We start from the raw sequence: 16,991 nt of genomic DNA, 5'->3' as shown, positions 1-16,991 counted from the left end.
TCTTATTATCTGCTTATGTCTGAATGTTAGCAACACCAAAGAACAGTGGAACCAGGGAAGAAAGAGATTTAAGGAAATACTTAATATTCAGCAAAAAGATAAAAATTTAGGAACCAAGCTGAATTAACAGACGTGGAAGTAGGAATACATTTACAAATGGAACACCACAGATTAGAAGTTCTTTTGTGTATGCAATTCTGCAAAGCATTGTAATAGGCTGGATTCAGTGTCTTACTTTAGACATGAGTGAACCTGTTGACTTCCTAAATATATATTATAAGAAGATGTATTCTTCTTTTGTGCTTTTTATGTGAAATATATATGAGACTAACGTAATAATTTGTGTTTATCTACATCCCAGCTTGTCTCCAGTTTACCAGCTGTGGTCCCTGTGTCACTGCCCAGATTGGTTTCAACTGCAGCTGGTGCAGCAAACTCCAAAGGTAGAGAAAATAATTTATTTTCGTTTTTTTGTGTGTGTGGGTATGGAGCTGGGCTCAAAGGCTATCTAAAACCATTGCCTACAGGTTATTCAGCATTAAAAGTTGTTATATTTGGGTTTATATATATGCATTCACATGAACATAAATCTCAAGTGTGATCACTAGCAACATATCATAGTCACATTTCACTTCAACAATTAGGGAAGAATAGTCAAAACAGCTGACTCAGGAGTTAAGCCCTTGTTCTTATTTCTTCAGTCATACTTTGAAATCCTTTTGAAGTAGAAAAGAAGAGATCATAATAAAAATCTTATTTTCTCCCTAGATTATCAGCTTCATCAAAAATTATTTAACCCCATGGAGATGCAAGGTGTTAATGTAATTGTAAAAACTTCCTTGTTACCAGCAGGCAGACCAACTCATCCAAACAGACAGAGTACTTTCCTTCCTAACCTGTCATTACACTTAGTGGGAGTGTTGGGTCTCCTCAGCCTCCCAGTGACACATGGACAAGGACAGTCAGGTCCATGGCAGGACTTATTTAGACTGTGGAGCAGCTGAAGCACAGCCAGCAAAATGGAAACTCTGCAACCGCACCTTTTCAAAAAGTTTTTCACTCACTGACCTTCACTGGCCTTTTTGACGAATTTAGTGCCAGTTCTCTGAAACAAAATGCAGTACCATATGGATATTTATTGTTGCTGTGCTCTTCAGCTCTAGTGATTAGGTTTAGAAAGACTTTGTATGAAATGGATGTATACTGAAACAAGAAAAGTAATTAACATTCTAAAATGGTGCAATATTTTGAGACCATGTTGAAGAGCTGGTAAATAGCTGAAGAACACAGCACAGAATTAGGAAATTTGGGTCATTTTTATGTTTTCTTAAGCTGGAACTCCTGTAGTAACTCACTTAAAAAGTAACTCTGTTCCCTATTTGTCTGGCAAAAACCTTTCTAGTGCAATTCCAGCTAAGACAAATCAAGAATAGAAAACATACCAAATATATTCAAGAGTTATAATACTTCTAGAATGCTGTTCCGAGCAAGTTGAGCAGTTCTTTGTTGCCTTAGCCGATTCCTTCCTTTGAGCATTGCTTCGTTCTCCTTCCATCAATAGATGCTGCGGCACCAAGTTTCTGCTGGCTTCAGTATGAGCAAGGCCTGTTGCTTTGTGGCCAATGTTCTCATTTTTGTTTGGATAAACTCAATCATATTGTAAAATCCAGACCTCTTGTGAAGAACAGGCAAGCATTAAGATCCTTTTTTTGTTTCTCTGTAGTTTCTGAACACCTGAGTTTCCCGAGTTCTGAAAATGATGAAAAATCTGTTTTGCTCACTGAGACACAAATGCACTGTGGAGAACCAAGTTCTGTCCTTCACCTTTAGCAGGAGAAGAACCAGGCATATAGCCACACCGTGTTTCCTTCTGCTCATTTAGGAGCATTTGTGGCTGTCCCCTCACAACTGGCAAGTTTTAATTTACTGCTTAAAAACACACGTCTCAACACATCTATTTCTATTCAGTTTATGTTTGAATGAAGAAAAGTTTGCTTTTAGTTTTGTGTGTGGAGATCAAGGATGAGCCTACTCTGAGGCAGTCCTGCACTGTTTCCCAAAAGCAGTTGTCTCCACTCTGCAGCATGGTTGTGTTTTTGACAAGATGTAGCAGGCAGACTGAGTAGTATTATTGCTATTAATTAGGCCATTACTGATGGTTGTGAGACTGTCACTTCATGCAGGTTGTCTTTGGACATTGTTTGACTACCAGCAAAAGCAGAAACTGGAGAGGATTCCTTAGGAAAAGGATTGATACTGGAAAGGAAACTAAGAATATGCTACTACATGGGAATTTCAGTAGTTTTAAAAAAGTCATACTGTACAACTTTCATCTATCAAGATTAACAATATTCATTCAGGTTTTAGCAAATGGAGAATTGTATATAGAGTGATAAAATAGCTCAAAATGGAAAAGGTCGTCTAGCCTAACCTCCTACTCAAAACAGGGTCAGCTGTGAGATCAGACTAGTTTCTTTGTGACTTCGTTCATCTACGACTTGACCAGAGGCTGTGGTCCAGTCCCCAGAACTGTATAAAAACCTTATACAGGATTTTACACCTAATCTGTTAGCTTGCTGTTTCCTCTGGAAACATGGCTTCAGGTCTTGTCTTTCTTGGCCACTCTTCTCCAGTTTCTGAAATGAACAGTATCAACTATTTCATCTCCATGGAGAAAGAAATCTGAAATAATAAATTGTTAAATATTTTGTGAAAAAAGGCAACTTGCTTTCCAAAATGTGAAAACTGAATATTTATTTGGTTACAGTGCAGGATTATTGTGATGAGGAATCATCCTGTGTCAGCTTTGAAAATTTTATACCAGTTCTGCATAAACTGGAAGGCACTGGACTTCTGTCTAGTGCCTCTCTTCTTTTACCTTGCACTTTCTCAGCAAGTATATTAATTTTCAAGAGATACAAAATAAAAAAATCTAATTCCATTCTCAGTGGTAATGTCTGGTTCAAAATCAAAATTATTCTCAGAATCATTTGCTTCAGTACCACATTGTGGGTTTCTTCCCCTCAAAAATAAATTTGCTGTGTTAAAACATTCTTTTTGGCATGCAATAAAGAAGCATTTCCTCAACAAGAAAATCTAATAGCCTGGTTAAAAATCATAAAGGATGGAAAGTTTTTAATTACTATCTCACAGTCCTTCAGCTTTTTCTGTATGTCACTGCTCTTCACTCACCAGCCTTGTAAATCAATGGAGACTCTTATCTCCTGTTATGATAATATTGCTCTGCTGCAGTAGGATCAAATCAGCCTGAAAAAAACAAGGGCAAAACATTCCATGAAGTATTAACTTAGACATTTCAGAAGTGCCTAGAGGACAAAGAAATTAATATCTGCAGTCTACTTTTCTACTGTGTGATCATAGGGTTTTTTTAAGTAGAAGGACTACTTAGGAGCAATGCCTGAGTAATGCTTCTCAGTTGCAAATCTGACTGGACACACTGGTCCAAGAAATGAAGAACCAAAACTTCCTCTCTTGTCCGTAGGTAAATCCCAGAGTAGGGAAGCCAATTACCCTTTGTTGCAAAAGCCTGAAGAAGGCTTTGAACTGGCGGTGATAGGTTTTCAATGTATCAATAATCAATAATCTCCTGACCAACCTAGCACTCAGATTTCTGCAGAGGGAGAATGTCTATTTGGTTCTGAGGGCACTCATAGGTTGTGAGGGTCAGATATGCCTGGAACACACAGATGTTCTGTCCATGGTGCCAAAGTAGTATGCTGGTGCTCTGAAGTGAGACATTCTCCAGCAGACAGGCTTCCACGTGGGTAACAAGCCTAAATATATCCATTGGGAAAAACAACCTTTTTTTCTCAGAAACTTATTAGCCTGTTTAGCCAGAGTAACATTACTGCCAGGAACACCATCTTGCATTTATTTTTTTTTTTCCTTGAATTAGATTTAATCCACATATTGAATCATTCACATAGCAAAGTACAGTTTTTCGGGGGAAAAGACCCCAAAACTTTGTCTCAAACCTGTAACTGCACAAGGAGAACTTACCAGTGGGACCATTGTGGAAAAACTTTACTCCCCCATGTGGGCATTTTGTGTTGGATTAGAAACAGCTTTATCCTACAGCAGTGGGTTGTTTCCTACCTGTAACTTCAGCCCAGGTGCTGTGCAAGCTCTGCAGTGGTTGGGGAGGCAGGTTCATTTTGGATGTGACTGAGGGCCAAGTCCTCTATTCCTGAACTCTCTACAGGCTTAAATCACCATTAGTTCTTTCAAAAGGAGTCATCAAACTCTCCACTCCGAAATCCAGTGTCATATGTGTCACACAACTTTACCATGACTGAAGCAAAGGCACATCATTTTCCTTTGACTTCTGCAGATGGAGGATCCCCCAAGGAGCTAATTTCTTTTGGAACTACATATATTTCACAACTGTTTCACAAATAAAACTCTTCAAAAGGAGATTAACTATAAACATGTAAGCTAACTTTCTCCATCACAAGTATCCATGTCTATAAAATGCCTGAAACACTTTAGCATCTGTCCCATGGTGGTCCCCAGTGGCTGAAACGTGGATCGTTTTCCCATTATCTCTGACTTCCTGGCATGTAAAACTTGGGAGAATTTATTAATGTTAGGTCTGTTTATATCATCTTCTTATGCATCTGAACATGTTTATATACCCTAGGCACTTGGTATAGCCTGCTCATTAGAGATGTCATTTTCTAGGAAAGTTTTTGGAAGTTTTTAAGACCACATTGCTGTTATTTTATAGCTTCAGTTTGTAAAACTTGATTGCATATACTGAAATAGTGAGTTGCCTTGAAAATATTTGAAGTTGATTGTCCAATAAATAAAGAATCCTTATATAGTGATGTTTTTATTTTGATAAACTTCAGGAAAGTCTTAGATTTGGGCAGTAAAATGAAACTGATATTTCAGTGTGTTCAGAAATAAGCAAAGAGCACGTTCTTGCAGTCTGTGCATGCTGGAGACTCAGGCTATGAGTGTCTCATGCTTCACTTCATCAACACAGGATAGAAGCATCTCCCAGTGTCTGCAACATCAGACAGGTTTTGTGTGGTACCATCACCCCAACGCTGAAGATAGGGAACTGGAGTGCTGTAGTACTGAGGGAAGGAGCTGTAAACAGTTCAGATAGCTTTACTCAGCTGTCACTGTTGGTACATATATTCAGATTTTTAATCCTCAGTACTGTCTGCCTTATGACTAGGTCACCCAAAAGCCTAACTGCTGGATCCACAAGGATGCTTTGCTGACAGAATCACTTAGGTTTTCAAGGGAAGTTAGTCAGAATAGCAGAGTAGTACTAAAAGCAGCTTTATACCAAATTCTGGGCTTAAGTATCTAGGACCAAAATATCTCTAAGGGGGGGGGTCCAATGCTTTATACAGGAAAAAGTCTTCAGATGAGTCTAAGCAGGGATCAGCAGTGAAATCCCCCATGGGAGCCCCATGAAGCTTCTCTACTCAGTAAGGGTGACACTGCCTTGACACAACAGTCTGTCAGTGATCAGAGAGCCTCCAGAGGCACAGGAGAGAGTGAATGTTGATCCTCTGAAAACAAGTCAGCCCTGAAGAATGGGCCATTAGATGTGGAGGGGTGTAAGCCTGAGCACTGAAACTTCCTTGTATGTCTCCAGCTCAGACCAGCCCCACTATCCTCAGTCTCTGGCTGCCTGGAGACTCAGGATTAGCTCCTGGCACTGCTTTCCAGGCAGCCCTGCTGGGGACTTCACTGAGTCTGAAAAGAAGGGAGATTTTGCACTCTTATCCTTAAGAGTCTCTGTTTTCCAGAGTGTGCATTGAATAATGTGGTTTGAAATCATACCAGTTTATGGTATTGGCCCATAGAGTGCAAACCCCCAGTTTGAAAAGTGCCCTGAAGGAGACTGTACAAATTCCAGGACTTTCTGAGTGCCGTGATGAGCCAGGACACTCCATGCACTTTAGGGAGTCATACTGCCCTTGTGTGCACAGTTCCCAAAGCTTCTTATACTCTCAAAGCAATCCTGAACTAAAACAAAAAGAAAGAATCCCATTTATGGTACATTTTACTTCAATGCTTAATCCTGGGTTCCCACAATAGCACTAGTTGTGTAAATGAACAGGTTATAGCTGGGATTTATGGAATGTGCTCTGAGCAAAGTGAAAAATCAGAAATGTGTCTGGGAATAGTAACAGTAATGTGATTTAAGGCTTGATACTTCTAATCTTTTATTATGATAATCACAATTCCCATCTAAGCAGGTAATAAAGAAACAAGTTATTTTGCATTCCATGCTGATTAGCTGGAAAGCAGGGAAGGGAGAATCTTTAGGCACCTGCATTGTTTAAGAAAGCAAGTTACAGTTGAAATATGAAGTGACATTTTTCCACAGTGTGCTTATGGTAATAGAGATAAAAAAGAATTCCTATTACTTGTCTTCTAAACTTCTGGAAAAGTTCAAAGTGTCTTGTTTGTTCTTCTTCCTTTACAAGGAAATTGGAAACATGTTAAGTTTCAAATATGAGTTTATGTCTAGAAATTTTTTCTATCAGATAGAAGAAGAAGATTATGGTTTTTGTTTGTTGATCTGTATATCCCCATTGATAAGACCTGTTTTCATTTTAAAAAAGTTTTGACTCAAATATTGTAGTATTTGCAAGTAGCAGTCTAATGTAAACTAAAATATTTATCAGCTGAGCAAAGCACCTTCCCTACAGAATTTATAAAACCATAAAAATAATTACTAATCTGACTAGAGAAGCCTCTGGATTTGCAAAAAAAAAAAAATTAAATCCAAATACAAAACACATAGCTTATTTGATATCTACGTTTTCCTCAGGTTTTATTGGATAGCTTTTATTGGAGGGTTGTGGATTCCACTGGAGAGTGGGAAAGGCAAACCACATCACTCAGCTTGGTGTCATCTGCAAACCCACTGAGGGTCACTTGATCCCAGTCTGTGTCACTGATAAAGATATTTAGCAGCACTGGTCCCAGTACAGACCCCTGAGGGACCTCTTGTCACTGATCTCCATCAGGACATTGATCCTTTGACCACTACTTTCCAGATGCAAACATCTCACCAGTTCCTCGTTCACTACATCATCCAGCCACCAAATCTGTGCCTCTCCAGTTTAGAGAGGGATGATGTGGGGAACTGAGCCAGAGTACTTACGGAATTCCAGATAGGTGGCATCCACTTCCCTTCTCCACTGATGTTAGCACTCCATCATAAAGCCTCAAGGCTGGTTCAAAATCCTGACTTTTAAATACTTCCTCATTTAACTACTTGAACTTTTAAGGGAGTTTTTGGGTTGTTTTTGTTTGGTTGGTTTTGTTTTGGTTTTTTTTTTTTTTGTTTGTTTTTTATTATTATTTTTATTTCTTTAGGAATATTTCTTAGTTCAGTTGCAAATTAAAAGATGGGAGGAAGACTGGCTGGTTTTATTTATTTTGACGGTAGTGTGCTGTTACTATAAAATTGGTCACAGTACCTCAGCCATTGAAATATAAACAAACAAACAAACAAACAAAAGGCATTTCTATGGATTAAATAAACCAGCAGAGGGAGCGTATATAATCCAATCAGTGTAATAGTTTCATATACAAACTACAAGGAGAATCTCATTTTAGATGCTTTTGAAGGGCTAGAGGTTTAAAATATAGTGTATTCTGTTAAATATATCCATGCTATCAATGTGTCTGACTTAATGAATTTGCTGATCATACCCTGCTTCAGACACAGCATAAGAAATGTTCCCAGATTCTGGATGTTTGTATACCACTACAGATGTAGGGGTTTTCTATCGAGAGTCCTAACAGGTGGGCGTTAACAGTCAGGGTTGAATTAGTTCACATTTTTTACCCTGTGAGAAATGAAAAGTAATGGCAGTACTGTTTTTCTAACCTGTATACAGTTTCTTTTCCAATTATGAAGCAATCATCATGCAGACCTGAGAATCAGAAAACATGGCCCTTTGTCAGAGTTTGCTCTAAAATGCAACATATTTTTCCTTCATTTTAAAAGTTGTATTGAGACAGCAGTTGATCTTTTTAATCAAGTACAACAAATGTATCAAGAATGAATGGGTAAATTTGTCAGCCCTGATCCATTACTGATAGGAACAATACAATAAGTAGATCTATATTTTATTGAGCAGAAAATTGCTCCACACCCAACTTCTTAAAATACTTTCCAAGGTGCTTGCTCTTAATTTGACAAGCTAATTTGCCCTCATGCACTGAAAGAAACTGTTAGGAAATTAGCATTCAATAATTAAGAATTTTGTATGCATGGTAAGCCTGATGGGACTAAAGCAAGAAAAGACAGTGGCACAGAAGTGTTTAAGGAACAAAGCATTTTCTCAAACCAGAATGAGCTCATTGATGGTATTGTTTGATGAAAAAAGCCTCACAAGTTTGTAGTAATAGATATTCTCAAGTGGGATGGCAGTTCTGTTTAGAAGAGAGCATTAACTTCAGTGACCCTGTAGGTACACTTAAAAATAGTGATAAAGATGTGCATAGTAGTAAAATGTACATAACAGTACCTTGGGAAGTACTGTTAGGGAATGTAGATGATCCTGAGCTCACAACATGTATTTATTGAAAGTTAACCTGCAGCCAGAGGAATTTGAAATTCACTGGGAATCTCACATGGATAAATAAGATTACTAGCCTTTCTACTTGTTTTGTACATTGGTGGAATTTGATAGTAGCTGGAGTCAGTAGAATTATTGTGGAATTTCTGTAATTCCCTCAAGCACAAATTGTCTGAAATAATTCCTGTGATTAACACTAATAAACCTAAAAAGCTCAGTCTCTGAGCAGAAACACAGTGAACATGCAATAGCTCTCAGGGGCTTAGTACAAGTCAGTGCAAGACCAGACCATTCATTCCCCAAGTTTCTTTTCTCCCCACATTCTTCTGCAGTGTACTCACTGATGTTCTCAGAAGCTCCATAAAATTATCCAGATCCTAAAATTAGTAGATTTGATATCTACTGTGATATCCAGTGAATTTGAATCTTACTTTCATACAGGATATAACCAGTTTTCTTGCAACTGCAGCATTGTATGTGTACCTTGCTTTGTTTTCCTGAATAACTCACAACAGCATGAGGACAACTGGTATGCTCATAACTGATGCAGATTTTTAAGAATGTCAAGGCTGGGTTATAGAACTTTAAATTATTTCTAGAAAAGGAGCAGAAGATTGCTACAATTCTCATTAATCTGAAGTCCTAGTATTTCTGTTAAAATATTTTCTATGATATCCTGAACCTGAAGATGGGAAAGCGTTTTGAAGATTCTTAACCTTGACATAAACACAGTGATTAGTTTAAGACACCTCTCTCACACTATTAATATTCTATGTACCTGCTTCTTACAATATAATTTGCTTTTCAAAATGTGAGATTGTTTTCACTAACTGGATGTTCACAGTAACATCTTTTGCCATAGTTGTTGCTGCATCTTCTGGGGTTTACAGACCGTTCGTTATCCACTGTTCAGGTTTCTGTGATATCCAGTTTTGCAACACAGCTTGGACAAGACACAGATATCACAGTTAATATGGAAAGGACCACTGCCTGGACTGTTCTAAGACCTTCGTGTAAAGTCTGTCTCATGTACTGTCTATTACCAAATATATGACGTTCCTAAGGTTTTTGGGTTTTTTTTTTAATATAAATGCAATAAGTAGTCATCAAAGATACAGAGGACAGTTAAGCACTTAAATTTCATTGAGAGGGATAGAAGACATCCAGCTGTTACATATACCTTGGATAATACTTAACTTTGCTGATTAATTTGGAAATACGACAACATCTGTATTTCATTTCCATGTTTAAATACACAGATGCACCTATGACACCATAATGACAAAACACTAGAAGAATAAGTAGTAGTACAATTCTTTTCTGTAGAAACTTCTGTTGCAATTCTTTTAAACACTAGTAACATTTTATTCTTCATTTATTGCATTAGAACAATATGACAAAGCCCACCTCAGTCTTTGATGAACCATTTTTATCTAGAACTGCAATTTCTGTGCCAGTAATAAATCTTTCCAATCACAAGAGAGCTTAGTACAGACTTAATTCCCCATTGTTTGTTTATCCTGAGCGTGATAGCCATTCCAGTGGGTATTACCATGCTTTATTAAAGAGGCGTTTACTCTGGGATTAAACTTTGGGGTTTATTCTGACAGAACTATACTGCATTCAGTCACATTTCAGCCCAAAATTCTTTTCTGTTTTGTTTCATTTTCATCTGTTCATTTCTTACATTAATAGCTACATTTTAATTCAAACAAATTCATACTGGATTGCAGAAGGGTGACAGTCACCCATGAAAGGGTTCCGCAGATGCCTTATGATTCAATTTATACTTATCCTAGACATTTTATAAAACTTGTCTCAGGCTTCTTGACATCATTCTGTGTGTAGGCTGTCTCTTCCCTGTGGGTTCCTACACAGGACATTATACTTTCTGATTCACAAATAAATACCTCAAATGGTCATCTACCATAACAATTGGGCTTTAATTGTATAATACAAAGAATGCAAGGGATATTCAAATTCAAATTTCAAATAAAACAGACTTTTCTGATAACAATTAAAGACATAGCATCACTGCATTAAATAAATTGCAATAAAAAGTGGTTAGTATGATAATTTTTGTAGTACATGAAATGTGAAATACAGGTAGATGATGAATAGATGAATACAGAACACAAATGAGAAAAAATAGAAAAAGTAGGTTTGTTACTTAGACACAAGACTGCATAAAAAATACTGAGAGGGAGGTTGCAACATAAGGCATAAACTGTACTCGCTTTACCTGCATTCAGATAAAGAGCTTTAAGAAGGTTTTGACATCTTCAGATAGGAACCATCACTGTGTGAACCCATGCTCAAAGACAGGAATGCAGCTGGGGTCACAAACTTCTCATTGATTGTCTCACTACAATGTATTGTACCAAAAAACAGTGAGGTAATTTAATATCATGTCTACAGCATTGTTTCTACTCAGCTTATCTTCTCGACACTCAGGCTGTTACTTCCATTTCTTGTTGTGGGTAAAGTCCCAAATTATATCTTTTTCACGCCTCTGAAATTTGCTGCATTTTCCTTAACCTAACTAACATTAATTTGCAAGTGTTATCTTTATTTGCTAAACTACTGATATTTTTATCCTGCTCTCTCTCTGTTGGCTGTCATGTATAGTTCTTTATACTATTTTGTGCTAACTACTATTCCTGTGCTACTGAAAGAGTCATAACTGAGCTGACTATCTTCCACTAATGAAAACAGTGGATTCTGAAATAGTTCATGGTCGCTACTCTAAGCAAATATGGCAGGATATATGTTTTGACTTTAAACATTTTAGAACTTCAAAGTTCTAATATGAAAGTTGAAGGGAAAATAAAAAAAAAACAACATAAGTAGGTTCATAGTTTCAAGAACTGTTAGACCCCAAACTGCAGTTTCTGAGCCAAATATACAAGTAAACTGCTCCAGACTAAACTAATTAGTTTTTCTAGTCCTAAATGAATTTGCAATCAAAAAAGGATAGGATAATACTGTAACAGGATAGTTCCATTATCCATCATTTCTCATTTTACAGGGCTTTTATGCATTGCTGTACATAGAGCTGTGCTACTGCTGTTTTGCACGGCATCTTATCTTCTCTTCCAATGGCCTGAAATAAATCAAGTTTACTGCTTACAACAGAAGAACAAATTGGACATTTTTTTCTGTCCCAAAAATGATGTATTAGAAAATGCACAAATTTGGCCAACACAAGTTTTATAACTTCAGGATGATTTTTTCACGTAAGTTCAGTTACAGAAAAAGTTTATAAATGGATTAGTGAAAATGATGATTGTGCAGTAGGTTCATTCTGTCTCGTAGACCGTCTCAGTAGAATAATTTAGTGAGGAACAAGGTACTAGATTTCTTTCCTTTCATGTCTGACATGAACTTAATTTGTAGTTCCTAACACCTTCCTTGATTACCAGGAATGCTATGTTCCAATAAGTTACTTGCTGTGTACCTTTAATCAAATATTTGAGTGTTCATGAGACTATATTTCAGAAGCCAGAAAATACCTACCCATTGTAGCCTAAATTGTTGGCCTATATAATGATTTTCTCAACTGGTACCCTTGTTTCCTTATTCCAAGTGTTTAAAAAAAATAGTGGAACAACAGAAACTGAGAACAAAGCAATTCAGGAATGTCAAAACACCTGGATACATCTGTGGAAACAGGCATCCCAGATTATCACACCTGATTCTAGGATAATTTTTAGGATGGATGTTAATCTCCTTTTTTCTAGCACTAGATTTTTTTCCTTTCATATAAGCATTCAACCCACTGCATTACTATGGAGAAATCTATCTTCCACCAAATTCTTTATGATCATTCTTAATACCCTTTGTTCTCATTTCAAGGGAAATGTCTAAAACCAGGATAAATAAATAAATGTATACATACATAAAATAAGTCAAGTGGTTTTTAATGGAATCAACCAACATATTTTATTGGAAAGTTTTTGTACTTTATCAAATTTTCTTTTTCTCATGTTTCATTGAAATATAATACAGAATGGTAGCCCCAGTCACTTTTACAAGCATTGCTCATCTTCTCAGACAAAGTATCTTTTTACATAGTGTTGCAAATTAAAAACAGCCTGGGAAGCTTCCTGGGCATTATAGAACCATTGTATGTGCCATTAAAACAGTTGTGATGTTTCCTGGTGTGATTTCAGTCCATGCCCAGGAGCACTGTCCAGAACAGTTCCCACACTGTTCCGAGGGTTGTTCCCAGCTGGTTATTTATGTGCAGCCTCCTCCTTTTCCAGGCTGAGAGAGGTTGCTTGTTCAGGCATAGGCCATTGTGTGCCAGTAGTCTTCAGTGCCAAAGAACATTTCTGAGCATGTTTATTGTACTAGTATAGAATGATCATGATTATCTTAATTGCTTTCCAGAAGTGCTAACCTCTTTTGGTTGTACTCAGTATAAAATGAGCATCACTGAGATCATATTTGCCTCATAGCCTCCTAGGTATCATTCCATAATGAAGTACCATTAATGAAAAGTCTCTCTTTTTAGCATATTTTTACTTTTACATGTTGCTAAATACATATTCTTATGTAACATTGTCAAAAATTATTTCAACAAACCTGAAATTTGTATGTCTCTTCACAAATTTTGGACTATATGAGATTAGGACCTGCTAAAGAAAACTGCTCTATTTCCCAACATAGTCTTCAGATTTTTTATAGCATATATATTTCTCAATCTTTCCAGTCATGTAAACTGGGGGACTCTCTAACGTGTCCCTGTAGAAGATATTCCCAGCTTCAGGGAAATAAATGAAATTTTGTCAGTATTCTTCCTTAAATGTCACCTTTAGTTCCCCTTCTATTCAGATCTATTAACTCTTCCAATATCTGCATTATCATAATGCATTAATGAAATCACTGGCTATCACAACAAATATCAATATGTACCATTAATTAAGAAACAGATGAGCCCCTACTGTTCTGTAATTCTTTTTGTATCTCTTCTGGTGGCTGCTCCTGCTCAATGTTGACTTTAGAACTGAGCTCAATTTTAGAATAAAAAATGAGTTGCAATTAAGACTCTAATTTAGGGAACAACTTTCTGAGCTTTAAGTTGCTTTGAACATAATCAGTTACAGGATGATCCATGTCCTTCCTTGTTTTGCTCTCTATCTCAAGAGTTCACTGAGTTTTAACAGAAGATGTTTTTCTTAGCCCTAATTCACATACCTTTATAAGCATATAAATGTTGGATTATGCAGAGTGAGTTTATCACTCTATGCCTCCTTTGTCTGTCATAGTTTGTCCTTCCTTTGAGTTCTTATTCTTTGTAGAGTTGTGAATGAGATATAGCAGGAGCAGTAACCCAGCACTACAACCACACCATTGCTGCAATTTTCTTTCTAGCAGCTCAGTGGATGCTGATACCCACTGGTACTGAATCAGCCGTGGTGTACACTGTATGATTACCAGGGGTTCGTGTGTGATGACAGACATGTGAACAGCCATATTTTATACAATCTCTAGGCACCAAGTCATTGCTATCCTGTCACAAGGACTCTACTAGTTGTTAATGTTTATCAGTGCAATGTTTTCCAAAGGAGTAAAATCCCAGTTACAGTTCCTGAATAAAAAAGGGAGCATGGGCAATGTGTGAATGAGATCTGTGCCTTGGTACACACCACCTGAGACTTGATGTTTTTCAATTTAATTCCCAGTTCTACCATTCATATGTCTGTGAACTATGGGAAACACGGAAGCTGTGAAATAGTGCATGGTTTTCAGAAAATCTGGGCTTAATTCTAGGTTCTGTTGCAAATTCTGTGTTATCTCAGCTGATCCTTCCATGTCTCCTATGTTCTGTTTCCTTATCTCTAAAGTGGAAAAAGAAATATTTTCTCCAAAAGAAACTTTCATATTTTTACTTTTAAAATGAAAGTAAATCAATGGGTAGGCAACACTTATTGTATTTCGGAGGTATTGTCAATGTCAGCTGAATATTCAAAGATAGAAAATAGTTCAGAGAATCATGCTAGAAAGAAGGGCTAAATTGTGCTTGTTAGGATCACTAACCAGAATGTAAAGTACATCCAGTGGTACTGCAGAGCTCTTTGCCTCAAACCCTGAGAAATTACTCGTATGTATGCCAAACCCGTAACAGTGCCAACAGACCAGAATTCTCTGCTAATTTCTGTTGCTGTGAGCTCTTTATACCCACATTGTTCAGGTACAAATGCACAAAGCCAAAGCAGTGGACACTGTAATCTAGCATGAGAGACTAATCTCAGTGTGGCTTCTTCCCAGAGAACACATTTGATATCAATTTCTGCTGATCCTGTTGGAAATTCTGGTATCATCTCATAAATTTGATTCTAGGAACCTCCTCTTATACTATCTCTTTCCTTCTAACTTTTCAAAGCAGAGCCTTTAGCAAAAGCCTATTTTTTTATTCTTTATGTACTTTTCAGCATGTTTCCTTTATTGTTGTAACTGACATTAAGTTTATAGAAAATATCTTCCTATTCTTCTTTAATCAGAACTCTGCCAAGTTTCTCTTTAACCATAATTCGAACATTTCCTTTCAAGTGGAATTGAAAATAAAACTTGCTTCTTTTATCCCAGTTTTATTCTTAGCCTCTTTCAACAGAAAGAACTCCCTATGGGAGTCTTTATTTCCTACTGCCTATTCAAATGTTGTGTCAGAATTACAAATATTGAGGCTTATGCACGTTCAGTCCTTTTCTGTAAAATAGCATCTTGGGTTTTAACATCTTTTACTTCTATGTTTACTTGATATTTCAGGAGTATTTTACAGAGCATGTAGCTATAGTTTTCCAAACTTTCCACCCAATAAAATTGTGGAACCATTGTCAGGCTGAAGATTGACTTCTGAATTTTGCTCCATCTGATCATTCTTATCATTACCTGAATGTTTTAAATTTTGAGCAGTACACAATGTTAAGACAGTGGTGGAATTCAGTGTTGCATCAGCTATTAACTATGCCTTCAGAACATTCAAATTCTTCATAAACATTAAAATAGTGCAGGCTAATTTTAGTTTAAAATCCTTGTATTCATCTAGTCAGCTATTTTTACTTTACAAGAAGAAGATGGGAGCAAATCTCTACTGACTAATCAAATTATCATCCTATTCAAAAGTAGAGGTTAATTAAGCAATATTTAAGTAAAGGATAAATACAGAGAACAAATTTATGCTAGAATTCAGATATATGATTAGGAGTATTGAGCTAAGTGATAAGCACAAATGCTGTTCAAATACCTTACAGATGCATACCACAGTCACTCCCAATGACACTTCACATGAACTTCATAAGCATTTTGAACTGTGATTAAGTTCTGCATTTGAAAGTGAAAGATAATGAAGTAAGGAAAATTCAGTCTTTCCCCAGACAGCATGGTGTGGCAAGAAAGTGATATTTGAAGGGTGAAGGAACCAAATTGGAGTCTGCTCTGTGGTAAAGGGAGGCAAAACCAGACCAAGCAGAAAGATAAACATTTTTTCCTCCAAAAATCATTCTGTGGTTAGAGTTATTGGACAGACACAGAGTTCCAGTTGTTTTTTGATTTTTTGGTTTTTTTTTTAAATTATATTTTTTTTCTTCCTATCTCACTTTGGAAAGAAATTCCCCTTTAAAATGTTCTAATTCTTCTTTCAGTAATTCAAATATCCTAGCAATTGTCTTAATCTTTTTCATAATGTGATGGTCCTTTAATGGCTGAAGTTAAAAAAGAGTTCTGCCTCTTCAATTTTCTATTTAATTTTCCAGATTAACCTTTTATTTAGATGAGTTAATAAACCTTTTAACTGAGCTAAATCATTACATGGTATTTACAAAGTCATTTCAAATTTCTGGAATGCCTTTCGTTTCCAAAAAATCTGTTCTCGCAGAGAAAAAATCTGTTCTCGCAGAGAATCATGCTCTTACAGAGCCAAAAATATTAGGAAAATATTGGTTTAAATTACATATGTTGTGCATTTCAATGCTCTTGATTGTCATACTACAACTCAACCTGGTAAAAAGATTTTTCTGTGCAAACTTTGCCCCTTTTCTTCCCAATAATTTTCCATTATGTTTCCAGCTTTTACAGGTTAAACCTTGGTAAATTTTCTGTATTCAGGTTATCTCATTTATTATTATTATTATTATCTTCATCATCATCACCATCATCATCATTAATCCTCATTGAACTCTCATTAAGAGAAAGAGCAATGTATTTCGTGTCATGCACTGAGTGGACATTTCTTGTCATTCAAATATTCACTGCCAAATATAGGTAAATGGCATTTGGTCAGTAGGATGGCATCTCCAACTCCCTTCTGGCTACATACAGTTCACTGGAAGGGTTCTGACAGCTTTCTTGTTACCACTGCCAAGCCATCATTGCTATATGTGTAGAGACATTCAATCTCCTTTTTCT

General features: G+C 36.6%; 1 protein-coding gene across 1 annotated transcript in view; it reads left to right on the top strand.

The window, feature by feature from the left end:
• Positions 1-16,991, top strand: part of PLXDC2 (plexin domain containing 2) — a 243,599-nt gene that overhangs the window by 195,536 nt on the left and 31,072 nt on the right. Inside the window, exon 9 of the mRNA XM_062494449.1 lies at positions 362-443. Within this exon, the coding sequence (XP_062350433.1) occupies positions 362-443 (82 nt within the window). The remainder of the gene's footprint in view (positions 1-361; positions 444-16,991) is intronic.

Source organism: Cinclus cinclus, chromosome 1, assembly GCF_963662255.1.
Source record: "Cinclus cinclus chromosome 1, bCinCin1.1, whole genome shotgun sequence".
In the NCBI taxonomy this organism is placed as follows: Eukaryota; Metazoa; Chordata; class Aves; order Passeriformes; family Cinclidae; genus Cinclus; species Cinclus cinclus.
The sequence above is the reverse complement of the archived record's forward strand: the minus strand, read 5'-3'. Positions and strand labels throughout refer to the sequence as shown.